Source organism: Ruditapes philippinarum, unplaced genomic scaffold (genome assembly GCF_026571515.1).
Source record: "Ruditapes philippinarum isolate M1 unplaced genomic scaffold, ASM2657151v2 ctg3693_1_1_1_1, whole genome shotgun sequence".
NCBI classification, from domain to species: Eukaryota; Metazoa; Mollusca; class Bivalvia; order Venerida; family Veneridae; genus Ruditapes; species Ruditapes philippinarum.
Genome location: NW_026853627.1, coordinates 14,572 through 38,563, shown reverse-complemented (window position 1 = coordinate 38,563; position 23,992 = coordinate 14,572). Strand labels below are relative to the sequence as shown.

The 23,992-nt window shown below is 33.0% G+C and overlaps 1 protein-coding gene across 3 annotated transcripts in view; it reads left to right on the top strand.

The window, feature by feature from the left end:
- Nucleotides 1–22,746, top strand: part of LOC132737397 (transient receptor potential cation channel subfamily M member-like 2) — a 59,749-nt gene extending 37,003 nt beyond the window's left edge. Inside the window, exons 14-24 of one of the 3 annotated variants that reach the window (XM_060724677.1) lie at nt 58–184; nt 1,001–1,070; nt 1,830–1,947; nt 5,532–5,555; nt 9,937–10,094; nt 11,403–11,491; nt 12,026–12,226; nt 13,648–13,753; nt 14,274–14,414; nt 15,038–15,151; nt 17,315–22,746. In XM_060724677.1, coding sequence (XP_060580660.1) covers nt 58–184; nt 1,001–1,070; nt 1,830–1,947; nt 5,532–5,555; nt 9,937–10,094; nt 11,403–11,491; nt 12,026–12,226; nt 13,648–13,753; nt 14,274–14,414; nt 15,038–15,151; nt 17,315–17,431 — 1,265 coding nt within the window. In that variant the 3' untranslated portion in view covers nt 17,432–22,746. Of the gene's footprint in view, nt 1–57; nt 185–1,000; nt 1,146–1,829; nt 1,948–5,531; nt 5,556–9,936; nt 10,095–11,402; nt 11,492–12,025; nt 12,227–13,647; nt 13,754–14,273; nt 14,415–15,037; nt 15,152–17,314 lie in introns of all 3 variants that reach the window. The other 2 variants (XM_060724675.1, XM_060724676.1) reach the window with 2 other exon arrangements.
- Nucleotides 22,747–23,992: the final 1,246 nt, after the last annotated feature.

The window sequence follows — 23,992 nt, the reverse complement described above, 5'->3', positions numbered from 1 at the left end:
TAATCATGTACTTCAGGTACGCTGTAAGTGATTATTTTACAAAGTGATATTTTTCAGGTCGTAAGTTTAAAAACGAGCGAGAGCTTGTTCAATGGGAAAATGTGATAGCAGACGCATTTCATCAGAAAACAGAATTAAAAGATTTTGAAAGTATGGAGTACAAAGTGAATGACACAAATACACTGTGAGTATAAAAAATGTTTGAATACTTTACGTGGTTCGTCAGTGGCCGACTGGTTAAGGTCATTGACTTCAAACCACTTGCCACTCACTGCTGTGGGTTTAAATCCCAACAGGAACTTTGAAATATTTCATATGATATGAGGAACCTGTCCATCTGGCTTACGGAATGTTGGTGGTTCTACTCGGGTGCCTGTTTGTGCCAAAAATAATGCACGGAAGGGCATCTGAGGTCTTCCTCCACCAGTGAAGCTGGAAAGTCGCCATATGACCTATACTGTCCATTGCATGTTACGCTAAGCTGTCCTGCTATCATGCTGTCCATTCATAGGATACAGCAGTAGAACATCCGTTTCCAATAGACACATTGTCTACTTTGTTACAGAATAATAATTGATAGAATTGTTTGTACTTTCAGCTTTGTTTTTATTAACAAGTTTATACTTACAGTACAAGTTTATATTTGCGGTACAAGTTTATATTTACAAGTTTATATTAACAAGTTTATATTTATGTATTTAAATTTACAAGTTTACATTTACATTTACAAGTTTATATTTACAAGTTTATATTTTACGAGTTTATATTTACGAGTTTATATTTTACAAGTTTATATTTACAAGTTTATATTAATATTAACAAGTTTTAATTTACAAGTTTATATTTTACGAGTTTATATTTACGAGTTTATATTTTACAAGTTTATATTTACAAGTTTATATTAATATTAACAAGTTTTAATTTACAAGTTTATATTTTACGAGTTTATATTTAGAAGTTTGTATTTACAAGCTTATATTTTACGAGTTTTTATTTACAGTATTAAGGAGTTAACAAGTCGTATAGATGAGCTACAGGAGCAGCAGTTACAGTTGTCACTGTCAGATAAGGTATCACAGTCACACCTAACACCTATAACACCTGTGTTTTCGTCTGGAAAATCACCCTATGATCTCTACCATATGGTGTGACTTGTTAAAAAAACAATAAAATAAAAAACATTCTTCAGATTTTTTTAAAGAAAACTATGCTTATCATTGGGTAAAATTATTTACTGCAGGAATTTACTGAAATCTGATTGAATATGTCTAGTTTGAATAATGAGATAATGCACAAATGCACAAACTATGTAAAACTGTATAGCCATTATCATTATTCTCAAAAATCAAATTTGAGCATTATATATCGTTAAAGAACCTTTAAGAATTGAAAATTCTCTAGCAATATGATAAGAATCTTACACTGGCTGCCGGTACAGACCGGAATATCTAGCTTTAGGGTGACTGTTTACGGCGGTAACGAGACTCTGCCGAGTTTCTGCTAAACAGTTACCCGAGAGCTAGATATTCCCGTCCGTACCGACAGCCGGTGTTTGATTATTTTTTTCTTGCATATTACATATCAATTATTTTAGAACAGAAATTATGAAAACTGATATTCTCATTACGCACTTTTTTCTTATAGTAGCGTATCAACGTACAACCTCATTCATAACGGTTAATTGACGTCATCTTAAGAACGCAATCCATTCATAAAAGGTGCGCAGCAATGACGTCATTTAAAGCACACGACTTGTCTTACATGGGGTGTAAGCGGTGGATAATCCTGTCTGATATGCAAGAAAATGATTTAATTTTAATTTATTACAGATGGAGATGACACATGACTCAATTAAGTGGATTATGAATTCACTTAAAGAAGGAAAGATGGCCAGTGATACCAGTGTCCCGCCCACTTTCATAGATTGGGAGGAGCAAAGATTAGAAGGTAACGGCTTGTAATAATTAAACTGGATTTTTTTATAGTTATATTTAATGTGTAATAATTTATGTCAGCTTCACAAATTATATGAATATTTGAAGCTTATTTAAATTGGACTTATATTCATATTTTTAAAGGTCGTATAAATTATATAGTTTTTGCAAATTTTAGCACTATTTTGCCTTGTTTTATTATTTTATTTGAAATTATTATGAAAGTTATACCTTAATTTATAGATGTTTTTTTATTCTTATTCATTACAATAAATTGTTACACACTTATATACCTGCTTTTTAAAGAAGTTAATGGCTTTACAATGTATTAATTTTATTTACATATAAACTGAGAAAATAATTTTCAACTCATTTTGTTTGTCTTTTGTTTTCTTTCAATACACTTTCAGAAGGTAAATATAGATGTATGCTATGCATGATACATGTTACATGTATGTGATACCCATGTTGACAAAGCACTTGAAACTCACGTAAAACTCTAAAAAATTGCATATTGTTTATTCTCACAATTTAAATAAAAAGAATACTCTCTCTATATCTCAATTATTATTGAATTTTATGCCCCCGCTACTTATGGGGAATGGGGAATTCAGATTTGCCTTTGTCGGTCCATCATGTTTTGTCTCTCCAAACAATGACAAAGCAATAGAAAGTGGAGATATCGGGGTGTAGCATTTTTTTTGCAGACATTTCTTCTTATTCTTGTCAATCATTCATCATTAAAAAATTGTAGCATTTAAGTGATAAATAGGTTTTCTTTTTTTTTCCTTGATTAAGATGATTTAAACATGTGTTTTCTTGTATTAAAAGATATTCTGTTGGATCAGGTACATGTAACTATAAAATGCACCTTTGCTTGCTATACACTTCTGATGTTTAATTGCTACCTTGTTAGTTTGAATACATTTTTCCCTAAAGAATGTTTAACAATATTATTTGTATGAATTTGAGCTTGACTATTTACATAGAAGAGAGAGCAGCTATTATACTCACACAATATTGCTATTGGCATCACACTTTGCTGCAAGTTGGTATCTCCAAAACTATTGAAGGGAATGGGTTAAAACTCCATACATATATCAGATTCTGAAAGCATAATCGAAGATCTTTTCAAAGACCCATAACTCTAACATTGATTTTGGCAGAATTATGGCCCTTTTTGAGACTAGAACATTATTCTACATTATTACAGCTCTTGTTTAACTATAGTCGAGCAGGCTGTGTCCTACTGAAACCTCCTGTGTATGTGTACTAAGTGAAATGAGCTTAATGAATATAATACAAATGTAACTATATAATTATCTTATTTAGACAGTTTTTTTAATTTTCATATTTGTTTTTTTTTTTTGCAAACTCAACTTGCTTAAAAGTGGGAGCATAGAGACAGACTGTAGCTGTTAAAAGCACATCAAGGTCAAACTGGCTTAGTCGTTGACCTTTGTGGCTAAGGGTAATCTACCAAGCTACAAATAAAAAAAACACTACAATTTTAAGATGATTATAAGGTGGAGCAACCCTATCTGAAACATCAAGAAAACTGTATCAAAAAAAAAAAAGATTTTATATATAGAAAACTGTCAACTTGAACTTTTTTGAAATAATAGTTTTCACAATGCACTTATTACGGCTAACATCATTATATTAAGTCATTTTATGTGTGCAATTAACAAGTCACTTTTCACTACTAATCATTTTCAAAAATGAAAGAAAAAGAACATGCGACTTTTCCTTATTTGACTTATTAGGAAACTGGACAGAAATTTTCTGGATGATATCATATAGAATTTTATTACGATATGTTTCTTTAATGGACTTGTCCATCTTTCAGTCAGGACAAAAGCCAATGATTAATCATTTTTAGTGAAATTTTCAAAATAATAAGTGCTAAGTGACTGGACCTTTCCAGTGTTTACAGTTTTATGAAAATGTACTTGTTATCAAATTGCTACACTGAGATAATACATAGTCATTGGTTGACCTGGCTTGCACAAAAGAACACGTGGTTATGTTTTTGATACTGTTTGTGAGCAGTTTACCTAGCGCTCATTATGAATGGAAAAGGTGTGGCTAAATGTTCTTCTACGAAACACCGGAAAGGTCCATAGCAAACAGCCCACAATGCTAAATCTTTACTCTTCTTTTCTATTCATAGTTTGATTTCACAATGGTTTTCCAAATAAACGTCACAGATTTAGTTCACCAAGGTCTTTTTTATAATAATTAAAACATAATTTGTTGATTTTTGCATAGGGTTTAATGATGCAATGTTGTGTCACAGTGTTTTTTTCTTCTCATTTTCATAGCATAGTTCCACATGTTATGTGTAAAGGCATCTTTTTGTTTCACTTTAATCTTGTCCTTTTATTATGCCTCTAATTACAAAGTGGGGGCATAATGTGAAGGGGTTGGTCTGTATGTTGATATGTTACCTCTTCTTTGACCTATCAATAAATTGAGAAAGAATAAGCTATGGTTTAAATAACTAGAATAGAATATTGCTCATTACCTGTTAATGACCCCTATTGGCTTTATGTTCAAAGGTCAACATGGCATTGATACTTGTAACTAAAAGCTTGTCCAACTAGGGAACACTTTTTGCCTAAAGTTCTTCGATTTGGTGTGAAGGTCGGTAATGACTAGTAAATGACTCCTATTTGTCTTTAGAACAGTACCGGTCAAAGATTAAGGTCACTGTGGCCTTGACAACAAAAAGTTTTTTTGACCAATTAATAGAGAACACTATGGCCTCTAGTCCTAAAGTAAGGTTTGGAGGTTTATCATGGCTAATTAAAGACTCTTTTTGACTTTTAGATCAGTAGGCCAAAGGTAAATGTCAGAGTTGCACTTTTAGTAAATTCCTTGTCTTATCAATAACTTTAAAAGTAATAGGGTTAAGTTTATGAATCTATGCAGGCACATTGTCCTTGGCCTGTAAGAATCCCCTATTGATTTTGAGGTCATTAGGTCAATGTAATAGTGATACAAGAAATACTTCTCTAAGTCAAGAGTTTATCCCAGGTCATAAATTAATGAAACTCATTAGTTATAATTCATTATTATAAACATGTATATTACTTAGTATATATATATATATATATATATATATATATATATATATATATATATATATATATATATATATATATAAATAGAGAGATATGATAACAGAGAACAAACTCTATATATGTGAATGTTGAGCTTGTTTCAATGTGTAGTGCAGTTTGTGACTGTATATAAAGCTGTTCTGAAACCATCATGTTTTGTGATGGTGGATGAGCAGTGGCTATGCTTTCATGACTGTACTGCTAGGCGCTGTGCCGTAATTGGACTGGCATATCGATGTGGTGGTATGTGTGTATATATTCCTCTCATTTCTATATATATATATATATATATATATATATATATATATATATATATATATATATATATATATATATATATATATATATATTGTATATGTATGTTAATATGCCACTGTGGCAGGTGAATGAATTGGGTTGGGATCATAAGTGTCCTATGGACACATAACTAGTTCATAAAGAAATATGCTAAACATGTTTCATAATATTCTAGGAGAAAGAAAATCTAAGAAGAAAAGTAAGTATGAATCAAAAGCGGAAGAAAAGTGCAAAGATCACTTTTTGTTTAGTTTTAGTTCAAGTTTTGAAATTGTTTGGATATTGTTTTGGATATTTGCTTGCAAGTACATGTATAAATGTAATCAACGGCAATTGTTAGTCACTACAACTTTGTTGGCTTATGTAATGCTTGCTATTTAAACAGTTAATTTGCATTTTGAACCTTATTTTGTGTTTAGATAACCATTTAACATAATAACAAAAAGTTTTTTCTAAAACAAGAAGAAAGTTAAAAAAAAAATATTCAATTTGGTGAATTATGCAAAAAGTGCACTATTGAAGATGAATGTCATTTTACCCATAATGAGTAAGCTAATAGACTTGCAAATGTCTTATAAGTTAATTATTACTGACAAATGTCAAATTAGTTGCCAATTAATACTGCATCTGATTTAGATAATTATGGAGTAATGTTTAATAAATGAATTAGAACATTGATATATTTAGTGCTTTCACTTCTTACCATTAAGAGCTGTAGTAGCAATTTCTGCAATATTTGGAATGTCTATCCTGGCTAAAAATGTTATCAGCATCATAATCCTTACCATGCTTAATATCTTAAATGGACTTATCCATGTTTCAGTCTGGACAAAACCATTCATCATTTTCAGGGTACTGCGTTAATTTTAAATTAAGTACTAGTTGACTGAATAGCAAACAGGGCAGACCATAATCAGTCGGCACAGTTGTTGCGACTGATCTTGCTCTGCACTGGAAGCATGAGTAGATTTAAGATATACTATGCTCATCCTTGCGTAAACTATTTTTATGCTAGAAGTTTATTGAAATCTATGTAATTCTAACCGTTTATGTTCAATTTGAATAAAAGAATGAATAAATTATGTATTGGAAGCTGTGTTCCTCATTACAGGCAAATTAAATTGGTCTTTTCTTAAAAAATGCCAGTTTTTTAATGATACAATATATTCATATCGTAACAACCTATAGTGTGTAGAATTTTAAACACACCATAACTACTTCGTGTGAATTAAACCATGTTTATTTCATATTTACAAGGAGACTGTGTAGGAATTATAAATGTTTTCAAATATAATATAGAGCATAGTATATCTTTAAGTTTTGACCAACAGGCTTAAAGGGTTCATGAAACTTACAATGCATTGTATCAAAGTGTAGGCCTCACAAATCAATATTCCTTAGTAATAAGATTTAGTGTCAGTGATGAAAGCAATTGTATGAAAATCTTAGCTGACTTTTTTTGGACCAAGTACATTTGTACAGAAGTGCACTGTTCATTTGTATATTTGTAGAAATTAACATTCTTTAAGTTATTGATAAGTCTGTTTAAACAGTAGCTATATCCAGTAATCTTCATTTTCATTTAGTTTATTATACCCCCGAAACAAAATTTTTGGAGGGGGGGGGGGGCGTTTATAGGAGTCACTCGGTGGTCGGTCAGTAGGTCCAGCCGTCCGTTGCATTTTCCTTGTCCGGAGCATAACTTGAAGACTAATGGTTGGAATTCAATACAACTTCATAAAATGGTCAAGCACAATAAGAGAAAGTGCAGTGCACAAGAACCATAACTCTATCTAAAGTATGTACATAGTTATTGCCCATTGTTTCTTTTCCATTGCTTTTTTTGTCCGGAGCATAACTTGAAGACTAATGGTTGGAATTCAGTACAACTTAATACAATGATCAAGGACATTGTGAGGAAGTGCAGTGCACAAGAACCATAACTCCATCTTTACTAATAACAGAGTTATTGCCCTTTGTTACTTTTCCTTTTCCGTAGCATAACTTGAAAACTACTAGTTGGAATTCAATACAACTTCATTCAGTCATCAAGCACATTAAGAGGAAGTGCAGTGCACAAGAACCATAATTCTGTCCAGAGTTATTATAGAGTTCTTGCCCTTTGTTACTTTTCCATTGCTTTTTTCTTGTCCAGAGCATGACTTGAAAACTACTAGTTGGAATTCAATACAATTTCATACAATGGTCAAGTATATTGAGAGGAAGTGCAGTGCACAGAAACCATAACTCTTTCCTGACTCATTTAAAGTTTTTGCCCTTTTTTTGTCCAGTGCATAACTTGACAATAATGGTTAGAATTCAAAGACACTTCATACAATGGTCAAGGGCAGTGAGATGGAGTGCAGTGCACAAGAACCATAACTCTATTTTGACTTATTACAGTTATTGTCCTTTGTTACTTTTTTGTCCAGTGCATAACTTGAAAACTAGTTGTTGAGATTCAATACAACTTCATACAATAATTAAGCACAATGAGAGGAAGTGTAGCGGCAAAAACCATAACTCCATCTTCAGTATTTGTAGAGTTATTGCTCTTTGTTCTGTTCCTTTTTCTCAGGTGCATAACTTAAAAACTAATGTTTAGAATTCAATGAAACTTCATTCAATGCTCAAGCACAATGAGAGGAAGTGCAGTGCTCAAGAAGCGTAAACTCTTTTTGGACTTATTACAAAGTAATTCAAAAAAACTTCATCTATGGTCAACGACATTCCACAAAGAAATGCAACATACAAAAACCGCAACTATCTTTAATTGCCCACAACCATAACTGTATTTCAGTTCTTTTGCAAGGTATTCTGTTACTAGTAACTTTCTCATTTCCGAAGCAGTCTTGTGGGGTATTAATCACATTTAGTGATAGTTCTAGTTAAAATTGTTTTAGGGTTATTCCTTTTTCTTTTTATTCAAATTTTAAGTGCTGTTTTAAGGAAGTAGTTAGATATAAAATGTTCACCTAATAATAATCTATATACTGTGCACATTCTTTTTCTTTCTTTTTTTTTTTTTTTTTTTTTTTGCAACTAGTGTCACTTTGAAATTATGAAATGGTGTTAATGTGTGAATGATACAAGTGTGTTGGTGATTTTTTTTATATTAAATTATGTTGGTTCATTGTTGTTATTGATATGAATGTTGTTTTCATTAACGTTATGATGTTAATGCACAAAAAATTCCCAATAAGAAGTTTAATCTTAAGTCTGAAACAGTTAAGACGTATGCTTATCACATTTTGCTTGAATATTGTTTCTTCTATTTTTTAGTTGTATTTTGATTGAGTTCCATTAAATTTTAATGAACAAACACATGACTAATCTTTGTGAAAATCAGTGGCAAAACTGTTGCCAGCAGTTATAAAATGTGTGTTGTTGATGATTTAAATTGTTTGTTTTTTTCCATTAATTGACACATTCTGTTTTCTGAACAAAGCATTATATTAAATCTTTCATTGATACAGAAATAGCAATAACTTATAAAATACCTGTTTCATTTTTTGAACTTTTTGATTTATTCACAAAATATTGTTATAAATAAACCAGTGTTTTGAGAAGACAAACCTTTGCCTTAAAATAAGTGGTTGAAATTATATTATGTCCAATGAGATTTTCTATTTTTTCAAATTTTTCGCTACATTTAAATTTTAATTAATTAAATCAGCACCAAATTGCCATTAAATACTATCCCATTAAATCAGGGTATAATATTATTACTTGTACACTATAAAGATTTAGAAAAAAATTACTTTAGAGAAAAGAAAGCTAGAAATAAAAAAATAAAATAAACATAATTCCAAACACTTATTACTATACTTAATGCAGTTTGGGTTCAAACGTTGTTTCTGTGAGCAAGAATCTTTACACTCTTGCTTAGTACTGGTTTGTCCCAGGAACAAATTTGACAGTGCTCAATAAGCTTATAGCTTCCATCACTATCAAAACTAAAATAAATTTGTATATACTAAGCTAAGAGTTCTTCGAAAAGTTAAGACTAAGCTGATTTCTATATAAATTTAACTTCCATAGAGCAGCACAGGAAATTGCTCTGTAGGGGTTGTACTGTAATACAGTAATACGTTTAATGCTGTTATTTCAAGTGGCATTGATTAAAACATATTTATTTAAGCTCGATTGCGGAACAAGTTATTTCAACTTATATTAATCACTTTCCAGTCAGCTTCCTGGTGAAGTACTGGTGTCATATGGTCTTGACCCAATAAGGGCTCGAACCCATGATCCCTGGGTTTAGAGGCAGACACCTTAACCATTAGGCCACTGCTCCCGTCATCAAGTGGCATTAATGGCTTTTCGTTGCGGAAAGAATGAAACCAGAAAAATATTTCAGGTTTGACTGATCAATTTAAGTAATAATGTATTGATTTTTTTGCAACAATGGATTGTTTCGATTCAAAGTAGGGCTTTATTTTTATTGGACAAATTTAAGAGCGATTATCAAGTTATTTGACGGCTGTGTTATTAAATATTAATCTTAAATTAATAAAACTGAAAAGCAAAGATATTCATTGTTTAACGGTGTTAACAATTATTTTTCTTTGTTATTTTAGAGAAGAGAAAGCTAGAAATCAAGGCTGGTGAGGAACGAGCCAAAGTTCGTGAAATGTTACTGCGTGGGATAAATTGTCACTTTAGGTCTCGAACATCACCATATCCTGGGTCACTTATTTCAAGGTTTCCTGTTCCAGATGATAAAGTATCTTGGGAGGTTGGTACTTTTTCCCCCTCTATTTTTTACGAAGTTTTTAGTTTCAATTGCTCGTTAGAATCATTTGATAGTTTTGCTTGTGGAGGTTAATCCTCTTGTGGTTGAGTAAGAGGATGCTTTTTACCATTCAGACATCATAATTGCAGCCACAGTTTTTAACCGCCTCCATGGTGGAGGGGTTAGAGTCGATGACTTCTAATCCTGTTACCTCTCTGGCGTGGGTTCGATCCCCGGGAGATGCTTTGGTAGTTCAGCACGGAGGAAGGTAGTCTAGTACTGGTGTAACTCTCCAGGAACGATGGTTAGGAAAGTACCCGCCTATATGACTGAAATACTGTTGGGAAAAGGCGTAAAAATGAAACAAACAAAAGCCACCGTTTATCCCTGATTGTCAGAGGCGACTAAATGGGTTTGAATTACTTGAGTCTATGCATCTCTTAGCTCCAGCATGTGAGGTGGTTTTGACCCCTTGTGTTGCTTAAAATTTGTAACACCCAACTGGTCAGTCATAATCATTCTTCATGTGTCAGCGCCAATATGACCAAATTGTGTTGGTGTGCCATAAAACCAAACAAAAAAGCCTTGATGGACCATCAGTGTTTTGTTTTATGCAGGAGTGGATAACACTGACTTTCCACAAACTGGATTGAAAGCTTTTTAAGTTGATGAAATTTTGCAGGATCTGAATCCGCAGCAGTGAATCAATGACTGTTAATTGTAAGTCAGCATGTTAAACGATTTTGCAATGAAGATCCTTTGAGTGTTAATAAAATTCTCATTGATAGATAGCAAATGAATTTTAATGTTAAGTCTGTGTGTTTAAGCATGTTTGACTTGATGATTTGATTTGTAAATATAGTCATGTGAATGTGAACTGTGTAGATAGATTTAAAAGTTTCTTGAATTTGGTTTTAAAATGATTATTTGAGCCGCGCCATGACAAAACCAACATAATGCGTTTGCGACCAGCATGGATCCAGACCAGCATGCGCATCTGCGCAGTCTGATCAGGATCCATGCTGTTTACTAACAAACCCTATTACAAGTAGAGAAACTGACAGCGAACAGTGTGGATCCTGATCAGACTGCACGAATGCGCAGGCTGGTCTGGATCCATGTTGGTCGCTAACGCACTATGTTAGTTTTGTCATGGTGTGGCACATTTATAATTGAATTTCTTGAGGTCCTAAAGCTTTTGGATAAGCATTTGTTTGTTTTCAAAGTGACTTTAAATGAAGGTTTTCTGCCTTTTAGAGGAAGTGGCATAAAGTGATTTTTAATTTTTTATGAAACTTTGGATATTTTCAGACTGAGTACCTAGAATACTCCCCAAGTGCCTACACAGCTCAGGAACTAGAATTAAGGCCAGAGTGGGCCGACATAGATATATTTCAAATGTAAGTTTTTTCATGTTTTTGGAAACTAAGGGGACAATATCTTTAAACTTTAAATTACTCCTTTATTTAACTCACCCTTGTTTCCAACCAAGACTTTTTCTACACAATGAAGCTTTGCTGAAAGCTAGATTAGCTGTTCCGCACGCATATGTGCCTGGCTCATCTGTTTATTCCTGAAATATTTGACGGATGGTTGACTGAAGTTATATCCAACTCTAGAACTGTAAAGTGACCGCTGCAGTGTTTTCCATGCTTACCAGCATCACTTTTCATCTGAGGTACAATATCTGGAAAAAAATATTTAAACAAAAACAAAAAACAACAATTCTGTTAATGCATGACTGTTTTCTTCTCAAGTAATGTACATCTGCATAGATAGTGTTTATGCAAGATTACTCATTATTTGTCAAAGAGGTTTTAACAATATAACTCTTAAGTTAATATTTACTGATTCATTAGGGTTCATAATCCTTAAAGAGTTATAAGCTTGTGAAATGTACATCCTGTTTATATTTTTCATGACATATGTTTTAGGACTCCACAACAAAGGGAGGCTGCTATTACCTCCTTCAATGCAGTTGATGGGGAGAAACAAGTGGACAGGATGAGTTTTCTTGGTGAATATGTTGTACAGAATGGTTTACCCTTGAACCCAAAAGGTCGCACAGGTCTCCAGAGTCGGGGACTTCTAGGACGATGGGGTCCTAACCACGCTGGGGATCCTGTTGTTACTCGGTAAATATGTCAATTCAACCTAACAACAGTTAAATTAAGAGTAAGACTAAAAAAGCATTGGAGCACCAACACACTAAATACCGTATTCCGGTACATACCGGACAAGACGCTTGAATGATTAAATACTAAACTATCGTAGAAGAAAGAGGAGGTATATTGTTTTGCTGATGTAGGTCTGTCGGTCCGTCAGTCTGTAGGTCTCTCCGTCGGTAGACCACATGGTTTCTGTTGATTATCTTGAAAACTGTTTAGTACAAAGTCTTCATAGTTCACAAACTGATTCGATATAACTAGTAGATGACCCCTAATGATATTGGGGTCACTAGGTCAAAGGTCAATGTCATAGGGGCCTTAAATGTCAGAATGGTTCCCACTGATTATCTTAAAAACTATGCAACACAAAGTCTCATATTTCACAAAGTGATTGGTCATAACTAGAAGATGACCCCTATTGATTTTGGGGTCACGAGTCAAAGGTCAAGTTCACAGGGGTCTTTAATATCAGAATGGTTTCTGCTCATTATCTTGGTTACTATTTATCACAAAGTCTTAATATTTCACATATTGAATGGTCATAACTAGCAGATGACCCCTTTTAATTTTGGGGTCACTAAGTCAAAGGTCAAGGTCACAGGGTCCTTGAATGGTAGTATGATTTCCGTTGCTTATCTTGGTTACTATTTATCACAAAGTCTCATATTTCACATATTGATTGGTTATACAAATTTAACTAGTAGATGACCCCTATTAATTTTGGGGTCACCAGGTCAAAAGTAATGTCACAGGGTCCTTGAATTGTAGTATGATTTTAGCTCATTATCTTGAAAGCTTATTATCACAAAGTCTTCATATTTCACAATAGTGATTGGTCATAACTACAAGATGACCCCTATTACTTTCAGGTTCACTAGTTCAAAGGTCAAGGTCACAGGGGCTTTAAATTTTGGAATGGTTTCCACTTATTTTCTTGACAAAGTCTTCATATTTCTCATACTGATTGGTCATAACTAGTAAGTGACCCCTTTTGAATTTGGGGTCACTAGGTCAAAGGTCAAGGTCCCAGGGTGCTTGAATGTTAGTATGGTTCCGCTCATTATCTTGAAAGCTATTTATTGCAAAGTGTTTTTATTTCTAATATTGATTGGTCATAACTATTAGATGACCCCAATTGATTTTTGGTCTCTAGTTCAAAGGTCAAGGTCACAGGGGTCTTAAATGTCAGAATGGTTTCCGCTCATTATTTTGAAAACCATAACAATGTCTTTATTATATTTTTTTTTTCCATAACTGAACGCTTCCATGTATCCATTTATGGCAAATTTCTATAACAAAATAACCAATAATGTGAGTCAAGGGCTAGAAAGGGGGGCATATGTGTCGTTCAACATTTCTTGTTTACTATATGTTTCTTTAATTATCAGATGGAAAAAGAATGCAGATGGGAGCAAAGAAATGAAGGAGGGTAAACCAGTGTTTGAGTTTGTAGCCGTGCTCCGTGCCGACAACCAGATGTGTGCTCTTCCAGGGGTATGTCACCTGTTTTCTTATACAAAGCTAAGGAAGGCTGATTGGCTGGTTTCCGTTGCTTGCATAAGGAGGTTACACAGCCAAAAATGGGGGAGGGAGATTTCATTCAAAATGTTTGTTTTCTGAAAATACAAAGCCAACTATAGTCGTAGTAACTACTATCGGCAAGGCCATGTGTTTTATTGAGACAATGCTTCAGGGGCTAAGCTGTAAACATGCTAATGATCTTTAATAATCCCAAATGTATTGTACATTGACGTTTTTTATTGGTAAATTAGATTGGATCTTGAAAAATATAGGGAATTTTGATGTCATTGGGTGGGGGGATGGGTGGGGAATGGGTAGGGTGGGGAATCCTGGGACAATGTGAAAAAAACAGAAGGATTTTATATACAATTAGGGGGATATGATATATTATATGCTATACAATACAGAAATAAAATGTGGCAGATATTTTTGGAAAAGTTTTCCGACTACATTTATACAGCTAAATAAATATGATTATTACATATATTTTCAGGCAATTTTACCACCAGGAGCTAAGCCAGCAGACCATTTGCAGGCTGATTTCACTGATAAAGCCATGGGATCTCTAGAAGGTTCTAGTAATGAAAAGGTTGTAAGAAAGAAATTGAACAAAATTTGGAAGAAAGGAGTAAAAGTATGTACTCATTTATACATTTTCTTCTGTTTTAAGTGACTGTGAATTAACTAAATTTCATGGCATGGATTTCTGAGTATTTCATGATTTTAGCTTAAAAGGATTTTTGGGGTTCTTAACTTAAAAGATTTGTCTATTTTTGCAAAGTTGTAAAACACAAATATCGTATTGCAAAAACAGCAAGCGAAATAAAAAAAATTAGGATGGCGTAATGAAATTTTGTTGGATCTTAAATTCATGGATTGACCTACATGTATCCACAAAAATTAGTACCCACAAAGTATAATGATTTTGCAGTATTTCAGCTTTGTATATTTTTGAATTGTCTTTCAAGTAATAATGCCTGAAAAAAATTTTTTGAGAATTTAATCAGTACATAGTTTTTAACAGAATCTCTGTACAATTTTATTTGCGTGCTACCTTTACAATATTTCCATTACCAAACATGAATAAGATTCATGATTTTTATGTATAACATATTTATAGAAAAATAAGGATTATTCTACTATTCTAAACATGTATATGAAAATGTTTGTTTTTAGAGTTTTTTTGTAGATTATATAGTTATTAACATAAAAGGTCACAATGATTGTTACTGATATTTCATTGGTTTCTATTTTTAGATATATGAAGGTTATGCAGATGACCCTCGTAACACAGACAACGCATGGATTGAAACAACAGCAATTAGTTACCATGACGAGGATGGGGCGGCATTCTCTCAATGCAACCTACGGGTAAGATACTCTTACTCTTAGATTCAAACATTATTCATGCATTTTCAAACAAACTGATACTACAACTTTCATAACTCTAGCCTGCGTTAAGTTAAAATCATACCCCTTGAAAAACAGTGGCATCTCAGGCAGGTTTAAGTTTTGCATCCGTTACAATTGCATCAGCTCTTAACTTAAGTTTTTGCACATACTTAAGATCATGATTGCAGGTCACCATTTGTAATAGCATAGCATAGCCATAGCACCTTTATAACATTTTTATACCCCCGCTCGACGAAGTTGTAAGGGGGGTATACCGGGGTTTTCCTTGTCCGCCCAATAACTTAAGATGCCTTTGACTCACAGTCTTCATATTTGGCATGGAGTAGATGAACCCTATCATGACTAGTAGATGAACCCTATAGTTTTGAAGTTACTGGGTCAAATGTCAAGGTCACTGGGGCCTTGACTAAAATAAGCTTGTCCACCAAAAACTTAAGAATCCTTTGACCAACAGTCTTCATATTTGGCATGGAGGTTAGCTTTTAAGCTCAATCCTTGGACCCCTTCTCTTTTTAATTCATGTAAATGATATGTCAGCTGTGGTCAAAAATAAATTGCTTTTGTATGCTGATGATTCTGGTAAAAGTTTATCTGTTGTTGAAAAGGCATTGACAGATGATATGGACAGATGATATGGAACTGGTCAGCCAATGGTTAGTGGAAAACCGAGTCAATTTTATTTGGGTCCATGTCACAATCTAACCTGCATATAACCTGTTCTGGTACATCAATTGAATCAACTTCATCTATCAAGTATCTTGGGATTACTATAGACCAAACTCTGTCATTTTGCTCCATGGCCGAGTCTGTTCTTAAGAAGGCCAACTCTCAGTTAAAATTTCTTTACCGCAAGAAAGAGTTTCTTACTCAGCATACCAAGAAACTTTTGGTTATGTCTCTTATTCAGTGTCACTATGATTACGCATGCTCTGTTTGGTATAATAGCTTGACACAGTTTTTTAAAAATAAGTTACAAACTTGTCAAAATAAAATAATGAGATTTGTACTTGACTTGGATTCCAGAGCCCATATTGACCCATCCCACTTTAAATCCCTTAACTGGTTACCGGTCCACAGAAGAGTGGAACACATAATGTTGTGTCATGTTTTTAAGATAAAAAATGGCCTGTCTCCGGATAACATGTCTGAACACTTTATTTTGCAAGATTCCGTACACAATTATAGTACAAGACTTAGTCAAACGGGTGGGTATTGTCTACCTAAGGTCAAAAGTCAGAGTTCTAAATCCTTTGCGTTCTCTGGTATTAAATTATGGAATGATTTACCTGTAGAGTTAACGGAGATCAACAGATTACAAAGTTTTAAGGTTGCCATCAAAAGTCATCTTATGAACAGTATTTAACTTTTTTACTATGTTTTTACATATTTCGGCTCAGGATTTTAAATTGTGGGCTAATTATCTTTTTACAATTTAAGTAATGTGTTTTAAATTCCTAGCTGTAAACAGGAGTATCATTAACCCAAGATTTGACTGTGATATACATTTCAATGATTTATTAGTCTCTATAAACATGATTATATTTAGGTCTGCCTCTGTATGTCATGCCGCCAATACAAAGGACCATTATGGAAATAAGAGCTGTTTTGCCCTTTTTTGTGTTATCCTTGGTTTTGGTGAGCATGTCATAGTTTTCTCGTTTATGATATAGTATTTAATAATGCTCATTATTTTATCCTATGTTATATTGTCAACTATGTATATGCTTCCTTTGCCGAAATAAATCGATCTATCTATCATGATTAGTAGGTGACCCCTTTTGATTTTGAGGTCACTGGGTCAAGGGTCAAGGTCTCAGGGATTTTGACTTCAAAAAGTTTGTCAGCCCAATAACTTAACAACATTTTGACCCACAGTCTTCGTATATGGGATTGAGGTTGATTATGACCATAAGGTGACCCCTGTTGATTTTGACTATAAAAAGCTTGTCCTCCCAATTACTTGAGATTCCTTTGACCCACAGTCTTCATATTTGGCATGGAGGTTAGTCATGTTTAAAAAATGACCACTTTTGATTTTGAGGTCACTGGGTCAAAAACATTTCAAATGTCAAGGAACCTTATGTTTTTTTGTAATATATCTGTTTGTTATATAATTTCCAGGCTGGTGAGAGGGCGGAGCTAGTCACATGGTTAACCGGGTCACACAATGTGACCTTGCATGGATCACATTTGTATCTAGTAAAACTCGCTGCAGAAAGACTTGGTGCTTATTTCTAAATCACACTTTTAAGACTTACAAACTTAACATAGTTATGTCATAGATAGGAAAATAAAAAAAAAACTACATCATTCATAAGTGCAAAGTTGAAGGTATTTACAGTGTTTTTGGAATTAATACAGAAGTAAGAAAAATGTAAGAGGAAAGGTAGATGAAGGCAGGGTAACAATGTTGTAATATAGTCTTGTGCAGATCTGTGATATGGCTAATTAAAATATGCAGCTATTTGTAAACTACTATGTGGGAAATATTTTCTTGTATGAAATATTTTAGCTAGTTATTTTATTTTACTTTTTTTAAAAAAGGAATGTCAGTTATTTTTTTATATATTTTTTTTAATTTATTGGCTAGTTTTTGTTAAAATTATAACCATGTTATTTTCATAAGAGTACTCATCTTTTGTACTTAATGTTTTTAACTTATTTTGATATACAGAAAAATATATATTTTTTTGTTTATTTACTATTTAATTTTGACAGCTTTGGAAAATATTTGTTAGTATAATTATTCAAGTGTCCAAAAGTTTGATTTATTTTTTTCTTACAAAAATTTACTTTTATTACAAAATAAAACATTTTTCAGTATAACACAGGGTACTGTAATTCTATGCATCTGTTTAATCAAGTGCATAAGCAAAACAAGAATTATATTGTACATGTATATTTGTACAAGCTCATCCAATCAAAATGTACTTACAATCTTAGTTTTTCCATACCTGTATGTTCAAATTATTCACGTTTTGTTACTATTAATCCTAGCCTTTCAAATTTCTACGTCATTTAATTATCTGTTAGACTTGTGAATTTTGTAAAATAATTATTTCTATGTCCCTACATCAGTTGATGTGTGGTGGCATATTCTTATGTCCCTGCATCAATTGATGAATGGGGGCATATTCCAATGTCCTTGTTTCAGTTGATGAGTGGGGTCATATTCCTATGTTTCTGCATCAATTGATGAGTGGGGGCATATTTCTAAGTACCTGTATCAATTGATGAGTGGGGAAATTATTCCTATGTCTCTGTATCAGTTGATGAGTGGGGGCAAATTCCTGTTTCCCTTTATCAATTCATGAGTGGGAGAATATTCCTATGTCCCTGCATCAATTAATGAGTGGGGCATATTCCTATGTCCTTGTATCAATTGATGAGTGGGGGCATTTTCCTATGTCCCTTTATCACTTGATGAGCCTGGGGCATACTATGTTAGTCCTGATTCTATATCTATAAGCCCTGGTTGTAAATAAACCATGGTCAGCACAAAATTAAAGAGCTTTCATTTTAAACACAGCATACTTTATGGTTTCGTGATGTTGACCATTAACACTTACCTCAAAATAACACAGACTTTGAAATTGAATTTTTCAAAACTCTTTGAAATTGTTGTATATATTTACAGGTTTGGCATGTGTTTTATGAACTCATTTTGTTAAATTTAATGAAATAATAACCTATGCTATACAGCTACATGTATGTAATGTCAATGAAAATGATGTAAATGTGCTGAAGAAAAAAGAAATGAAAAACATTTCCAATGTATATATTTAACCCTTTCACTGCCATAGAGACGGCTTAAGCCGTCCCCGTTATTTTCGGCGTATTTGCCATATGGACGGCTTTAGCCGTTTCTATAATAATAATAGTAATAATAATAAATTAATAATAATAATAATAAAAATAATAATAAATTTAAAGAAAATTATACCATCGACAATAATTATTATTATACTAACAATTTTGGAAACATATATACTTATTATAATACTAATAACAAATAGTAATAATTATATTAACTAATAATATAGTAATTTCTTAGAAAATCCTCTGGCAAATAGGTGAACAATAAAACAATAACCCTCTGGCAGCGAAAGGGTTAAAGTGACATTATTCTCATATTTTTGTTAATTTTAGCTGAATTAGTAATTCAGTTCAAAATGAGTCTATTAATAGTGATTGACCAAAAATTGATATTGAAAAATGTTTATGATAAAATATAAAACTACTTAAATTATAAAAAAGACTACCCCCAATCTTTTTAAAAATTCAACAATATCAATAAATTCTGATCGATATTAATATAAATTACCATGGGTCACTTGGGTCATTATTTATTTTACATGGTAAAATGTAGATTTAACACAATTATGGAAAAAAGGTAAAGATATTTTGACTTGCCAGAACAGAAGAGAAGAGAACAACACTTTATTAACTCTAGTTACATGCAGCAACACAAGGGTATAAAACGCATTGTATATATATATATATGGAACGCCATATCTGCCTCATGTTGTTACATTTCGTTTTATTTTTCCCTAAAAGCCTCTTATTATGTATAATAGAAGTATTGACTTGCCAACATTTTATGGGAACCTGTCTTAACGAAGTCTTAATAGGTCAAATATTCATTTTATCTTGTCAAAACGTAGTGCTGACTTGTCTAAACACTGTCTTATTATTTCAAAACGTCATGTTATCATGTGCAAGCCGGTGTTAACATGCCTAATGGAAGTCGTCTTAATATGTCTAACATGCACGCCGTCTTTTCGAATTAAGATTTCATTATGTCTGAAGAAAGACTTATTTAAATGTGGTGTTGAATTGTCTTGGTTTTGTCTTATCGTGTGAAACAGTAGTGTTATCTTGTCGGAAGTTGGTGTCATCTTGTCCAAATGTGATCCTGGTATGTTATGACACTGTTGAATTATGTTATACTGTCGTTTTGTCTTGTCTAAATGTGATATTGACTTGTCTATACACCGTCACATTTTGTCAGACTGCCATGTCATTGTGTTCAAATTCGGTGTTATCTTGCTTAAAGAATGTCTTTTATGTCAAAATAGCATGCTGTCTGTCCAATTATGCTGGTAATTTGTCTATAAATTGTCTTATTAAAGTATGTGAAACAGTAGTGTTATCTTGTCGGAACTTGGCGACAACTTGTCAAACTCATGTCTTATTATGTCGGCTAATAGTGATATCTTGTTTAACCGTTATATTAACCTGGCTGAGTGTTGTCCTGTTTTGTCAAACTGTTATGTTGCTTTGTATGAGGTGGTTTAATTCTGTCTTATTGTGCCAAAACATCATGCTTTCTTGTCTAAAACTGTTGTTATTCTGTCTAAAAACATACTTATTAAGTGAAATACTAAATAAATTTAATGTTGACTTGCCATAAATTTTGTGTGTTTGTGTAAACATTATTTTATTATGTCAAACAGTATTGTTGACTTGTCGAATAATGGTATTGACATGTCTAAACACTGCCTTTTTTTCTCAGATCACCATGCTATTTTATCCAAACTTTATTTTAATCGGCCTAAACACCGTCTTATTATGTGAAATAATGGTGGTATCTATACAAGTTATTGTTATGAACTGTTAAAACGCTATTTTAATTTGTCAAACTGTCATGCTGTTATGTCCAAATGCAGATTTAACTTGTCTTTATTCGTCTTATTATGTCAAATAGTCATATCATCTTGTCGAAACGTGGTGATGGCTGGTCTAAAATTACTTTAATCTTTTTGTCAAAGTGTCATTTTATTTTGTCAAGGTTAGGTGTTATTTTACTAAACATCGTCCTCTTATGGCGAAGTATCATTTTTCCTTTTCAAATGTGGTGTTTACTTGTTGAAACACAGTATCATTATGTAATACAGTGGTGTCGACTTGCCAATTTATTACACGAACTTTTCTAAATACCGTCTCATTATGTCAGATAATCGTGTTATCCTGTCCAGATGCGATGTTGTCCAAATTAAGTATCACGTGACTAGAGCCCACGCGGAGCGTGAAAAGATAGAGCGAAAAAGATAACGGGGCAGTTTAGCAAAATCAGACAGCGCTTTCTCAAGACCGAACTAAAGTTGAACAAAATTACACAAATATTACACATAATAAGACTGTTTTTGTTTTTTACAAGAAAACATCAAATTTTGACAATATATAACACTTCTGTTTTACATTTAAAGAAAGAGTTTAGACAAGTCATTACCACATTTCGACAAGATATCGCAATTTTTTGACTTTATAAGACTGAGTTTTAACAAGTCAAAACCGCTTTTTGACAAAATAGCATACAGTTTATCATAATAAGGCATGATTTAGCCCAGGCAACACCCTAATTCGGCAAGATAATTCGAATATTTGATATAAAAAGACAATTCAGTAGTGTACGTTGGCAAATTAACACAGTTGTTTGACACAATAAGACAATGTTAAGGCATTTAAACACCGTATTTTGACAAAATAACATGGCAGTTTGATAAAAATAAAGCTGTGCAATTACAAGTCAACACCGAATTTCGACAAGAGAACACTGCTGTTTCAAATGATCAGACAGTCTTTTGACAAAACAGCTCCACAATATGACCAAATATCGCGACTAGTTGACATAATATGACACATTTCAGACAAGCCAAAACGACATTTTGACATGATAACACTACTGTTTGAAATAATTAAACAATGTTAACACAAGTCAACATCATATTTTAAAGAGATAAGACTACTGTTACGCATAATGAGGAAATGTTTAGACAAGACGACAAGTAACAATGACATTACAACACTTCTATTTGACATGATAAGAACAGAACAGAACAGATACTTTATTAAGATTTGTACATAGTACATCATCTATAATACAATAATATTTACAAGCATAACGTCAATATAATGGTAATAGCAAGTATGACATTTTCAAAATTCTTAATCTTAATTTATCTAGTAACAAGAAAATGAAATAATAAATATGTATACTACAAATTAAAAAAGTAAAGACATACAAACAGAAGAATGAGCAATAATTATGTTTAACGCTCAACATTTAACAGTGTGTTAAGACGCTTTCTTGGCAAGATAAAAAGAAATCTAATAACATGAGGCAGCTATGGCGTTCCATATATATATATTAAGTGGCATGGCAACTGAACATCTGAAAAAAGTATGTCTACCAATATTTTTATTATTTGGACATTATATTATAAAAGGGAGTGAGCTTTACTAGTACGCTCACCAATATCACTTTGATGAGCAAAATGATACTTTAATTTGTCATCCATATGTCATACAGGACTATTCTAAGCCCACTTTTACCTGTACTTAATTTTCTATTTTAACATGTTTCGAATTTCGATGCCATAGCTCCTAGATTTGTACAGCTAATAAAAGTGAACTTTTGTTTTTTGAAATATTGAGAAAGGAAATTGTGTTTGTGACAGTTGTTGTATTATAATTTTAAGAACGATTCTGTGATATTGACATGGAACACAAATAAATAAATAATGCAAATAAAATTGGCAGAATTTTTTAAATGTTTTTGTTTTCTATGTCAAGCAGAAAATATTATATTGACCGACTTTATCGAGGTTCAAAATAACAAACAGTAATGGTCGATGATTTTAATCATGCAGGCCCTTTCAAACACTGCCTAAAATACATTTTGTACATTGTCTTTTTATTATAATAGAATTATTATGGAAATAAAACAAAAAATAAAAACAAAATCCAGCAGGTGAGGGGGTTTGGACTCCAGGTGTTGCTTTAAGTTTGTAACACCTGAAGTAAACCAAACTCATCCTTCCTGTTTCGGAGCCATATGACCTAGACTGTTTTGTTGCTCCGTAAAACCAAACAAAAACCTCAGTGCTGGTATAAACAGTGTCCATCCGTCGAATGGTCATCACTCAAATGATAATTTCTATGTCGTTGCCTCAAATAGAATGCAGCAAATCATTGTTTTCTTTGTATTTACCTCAAATGAACCTCCATCGTATCATTATTTCTATGAATTCTTGGCCTTAGATGGACATCAGACAATCTAGTCGTCCTATGTCATGGCCTCAAATGGACCACCCTCGTATCATTATTTCTATGAATTCTTGGCCTTCTAATATTGATAGGTCATAACTATTAGATGACTGCAATTGATTTTTGGTCTCTAGTTCAAAGGTCAAGGTCACATGGGTCTTAAATTTTAGAATGGTTTCCGCTCATTATCTTTAAAACTATCACAAATTCTTCATTGTTTTTCTTTTTCTATAACTGAACGCTTCCATGTACCCATTTATGGCAAGTTTCTATAACAAAATAACCAATAATGTGAGTCAAGGGCTAGAAAGGGGAGCATATGTGTCGTACGATATTTCTTGTTTACTATTTGTTTCTTTAATTATCAGATGAAAAAAGAATGCAGATGGGAGCAAAGTACTGAAAAAGAGTAAACCAGTGTTTACGGAATACCGTTAGGGCCATCGTGGTTATACGTTAAAATACAGAGGGCGACAATGCGAGAGTGCGACAGTGCGATGACGACAATACGACAGTGCGATGACGACAATGCGACAGTGCGATGACGACAATGCGACAGTGCGATTGCAACAATGCGATAACGCGATAGTACGATGACGCCATCGCACTGTCGCATTGTCGTCATCGCACTGTCGCATTGTCGTACTGTCGTCATCGCATTATCGCACTGTCGCCATCGCATTGTCGCACTGTGGTCATCGCGTTATCGCACTGTCGACTCTCGCCTTCTGGTGGACGGTTCTAGACTGC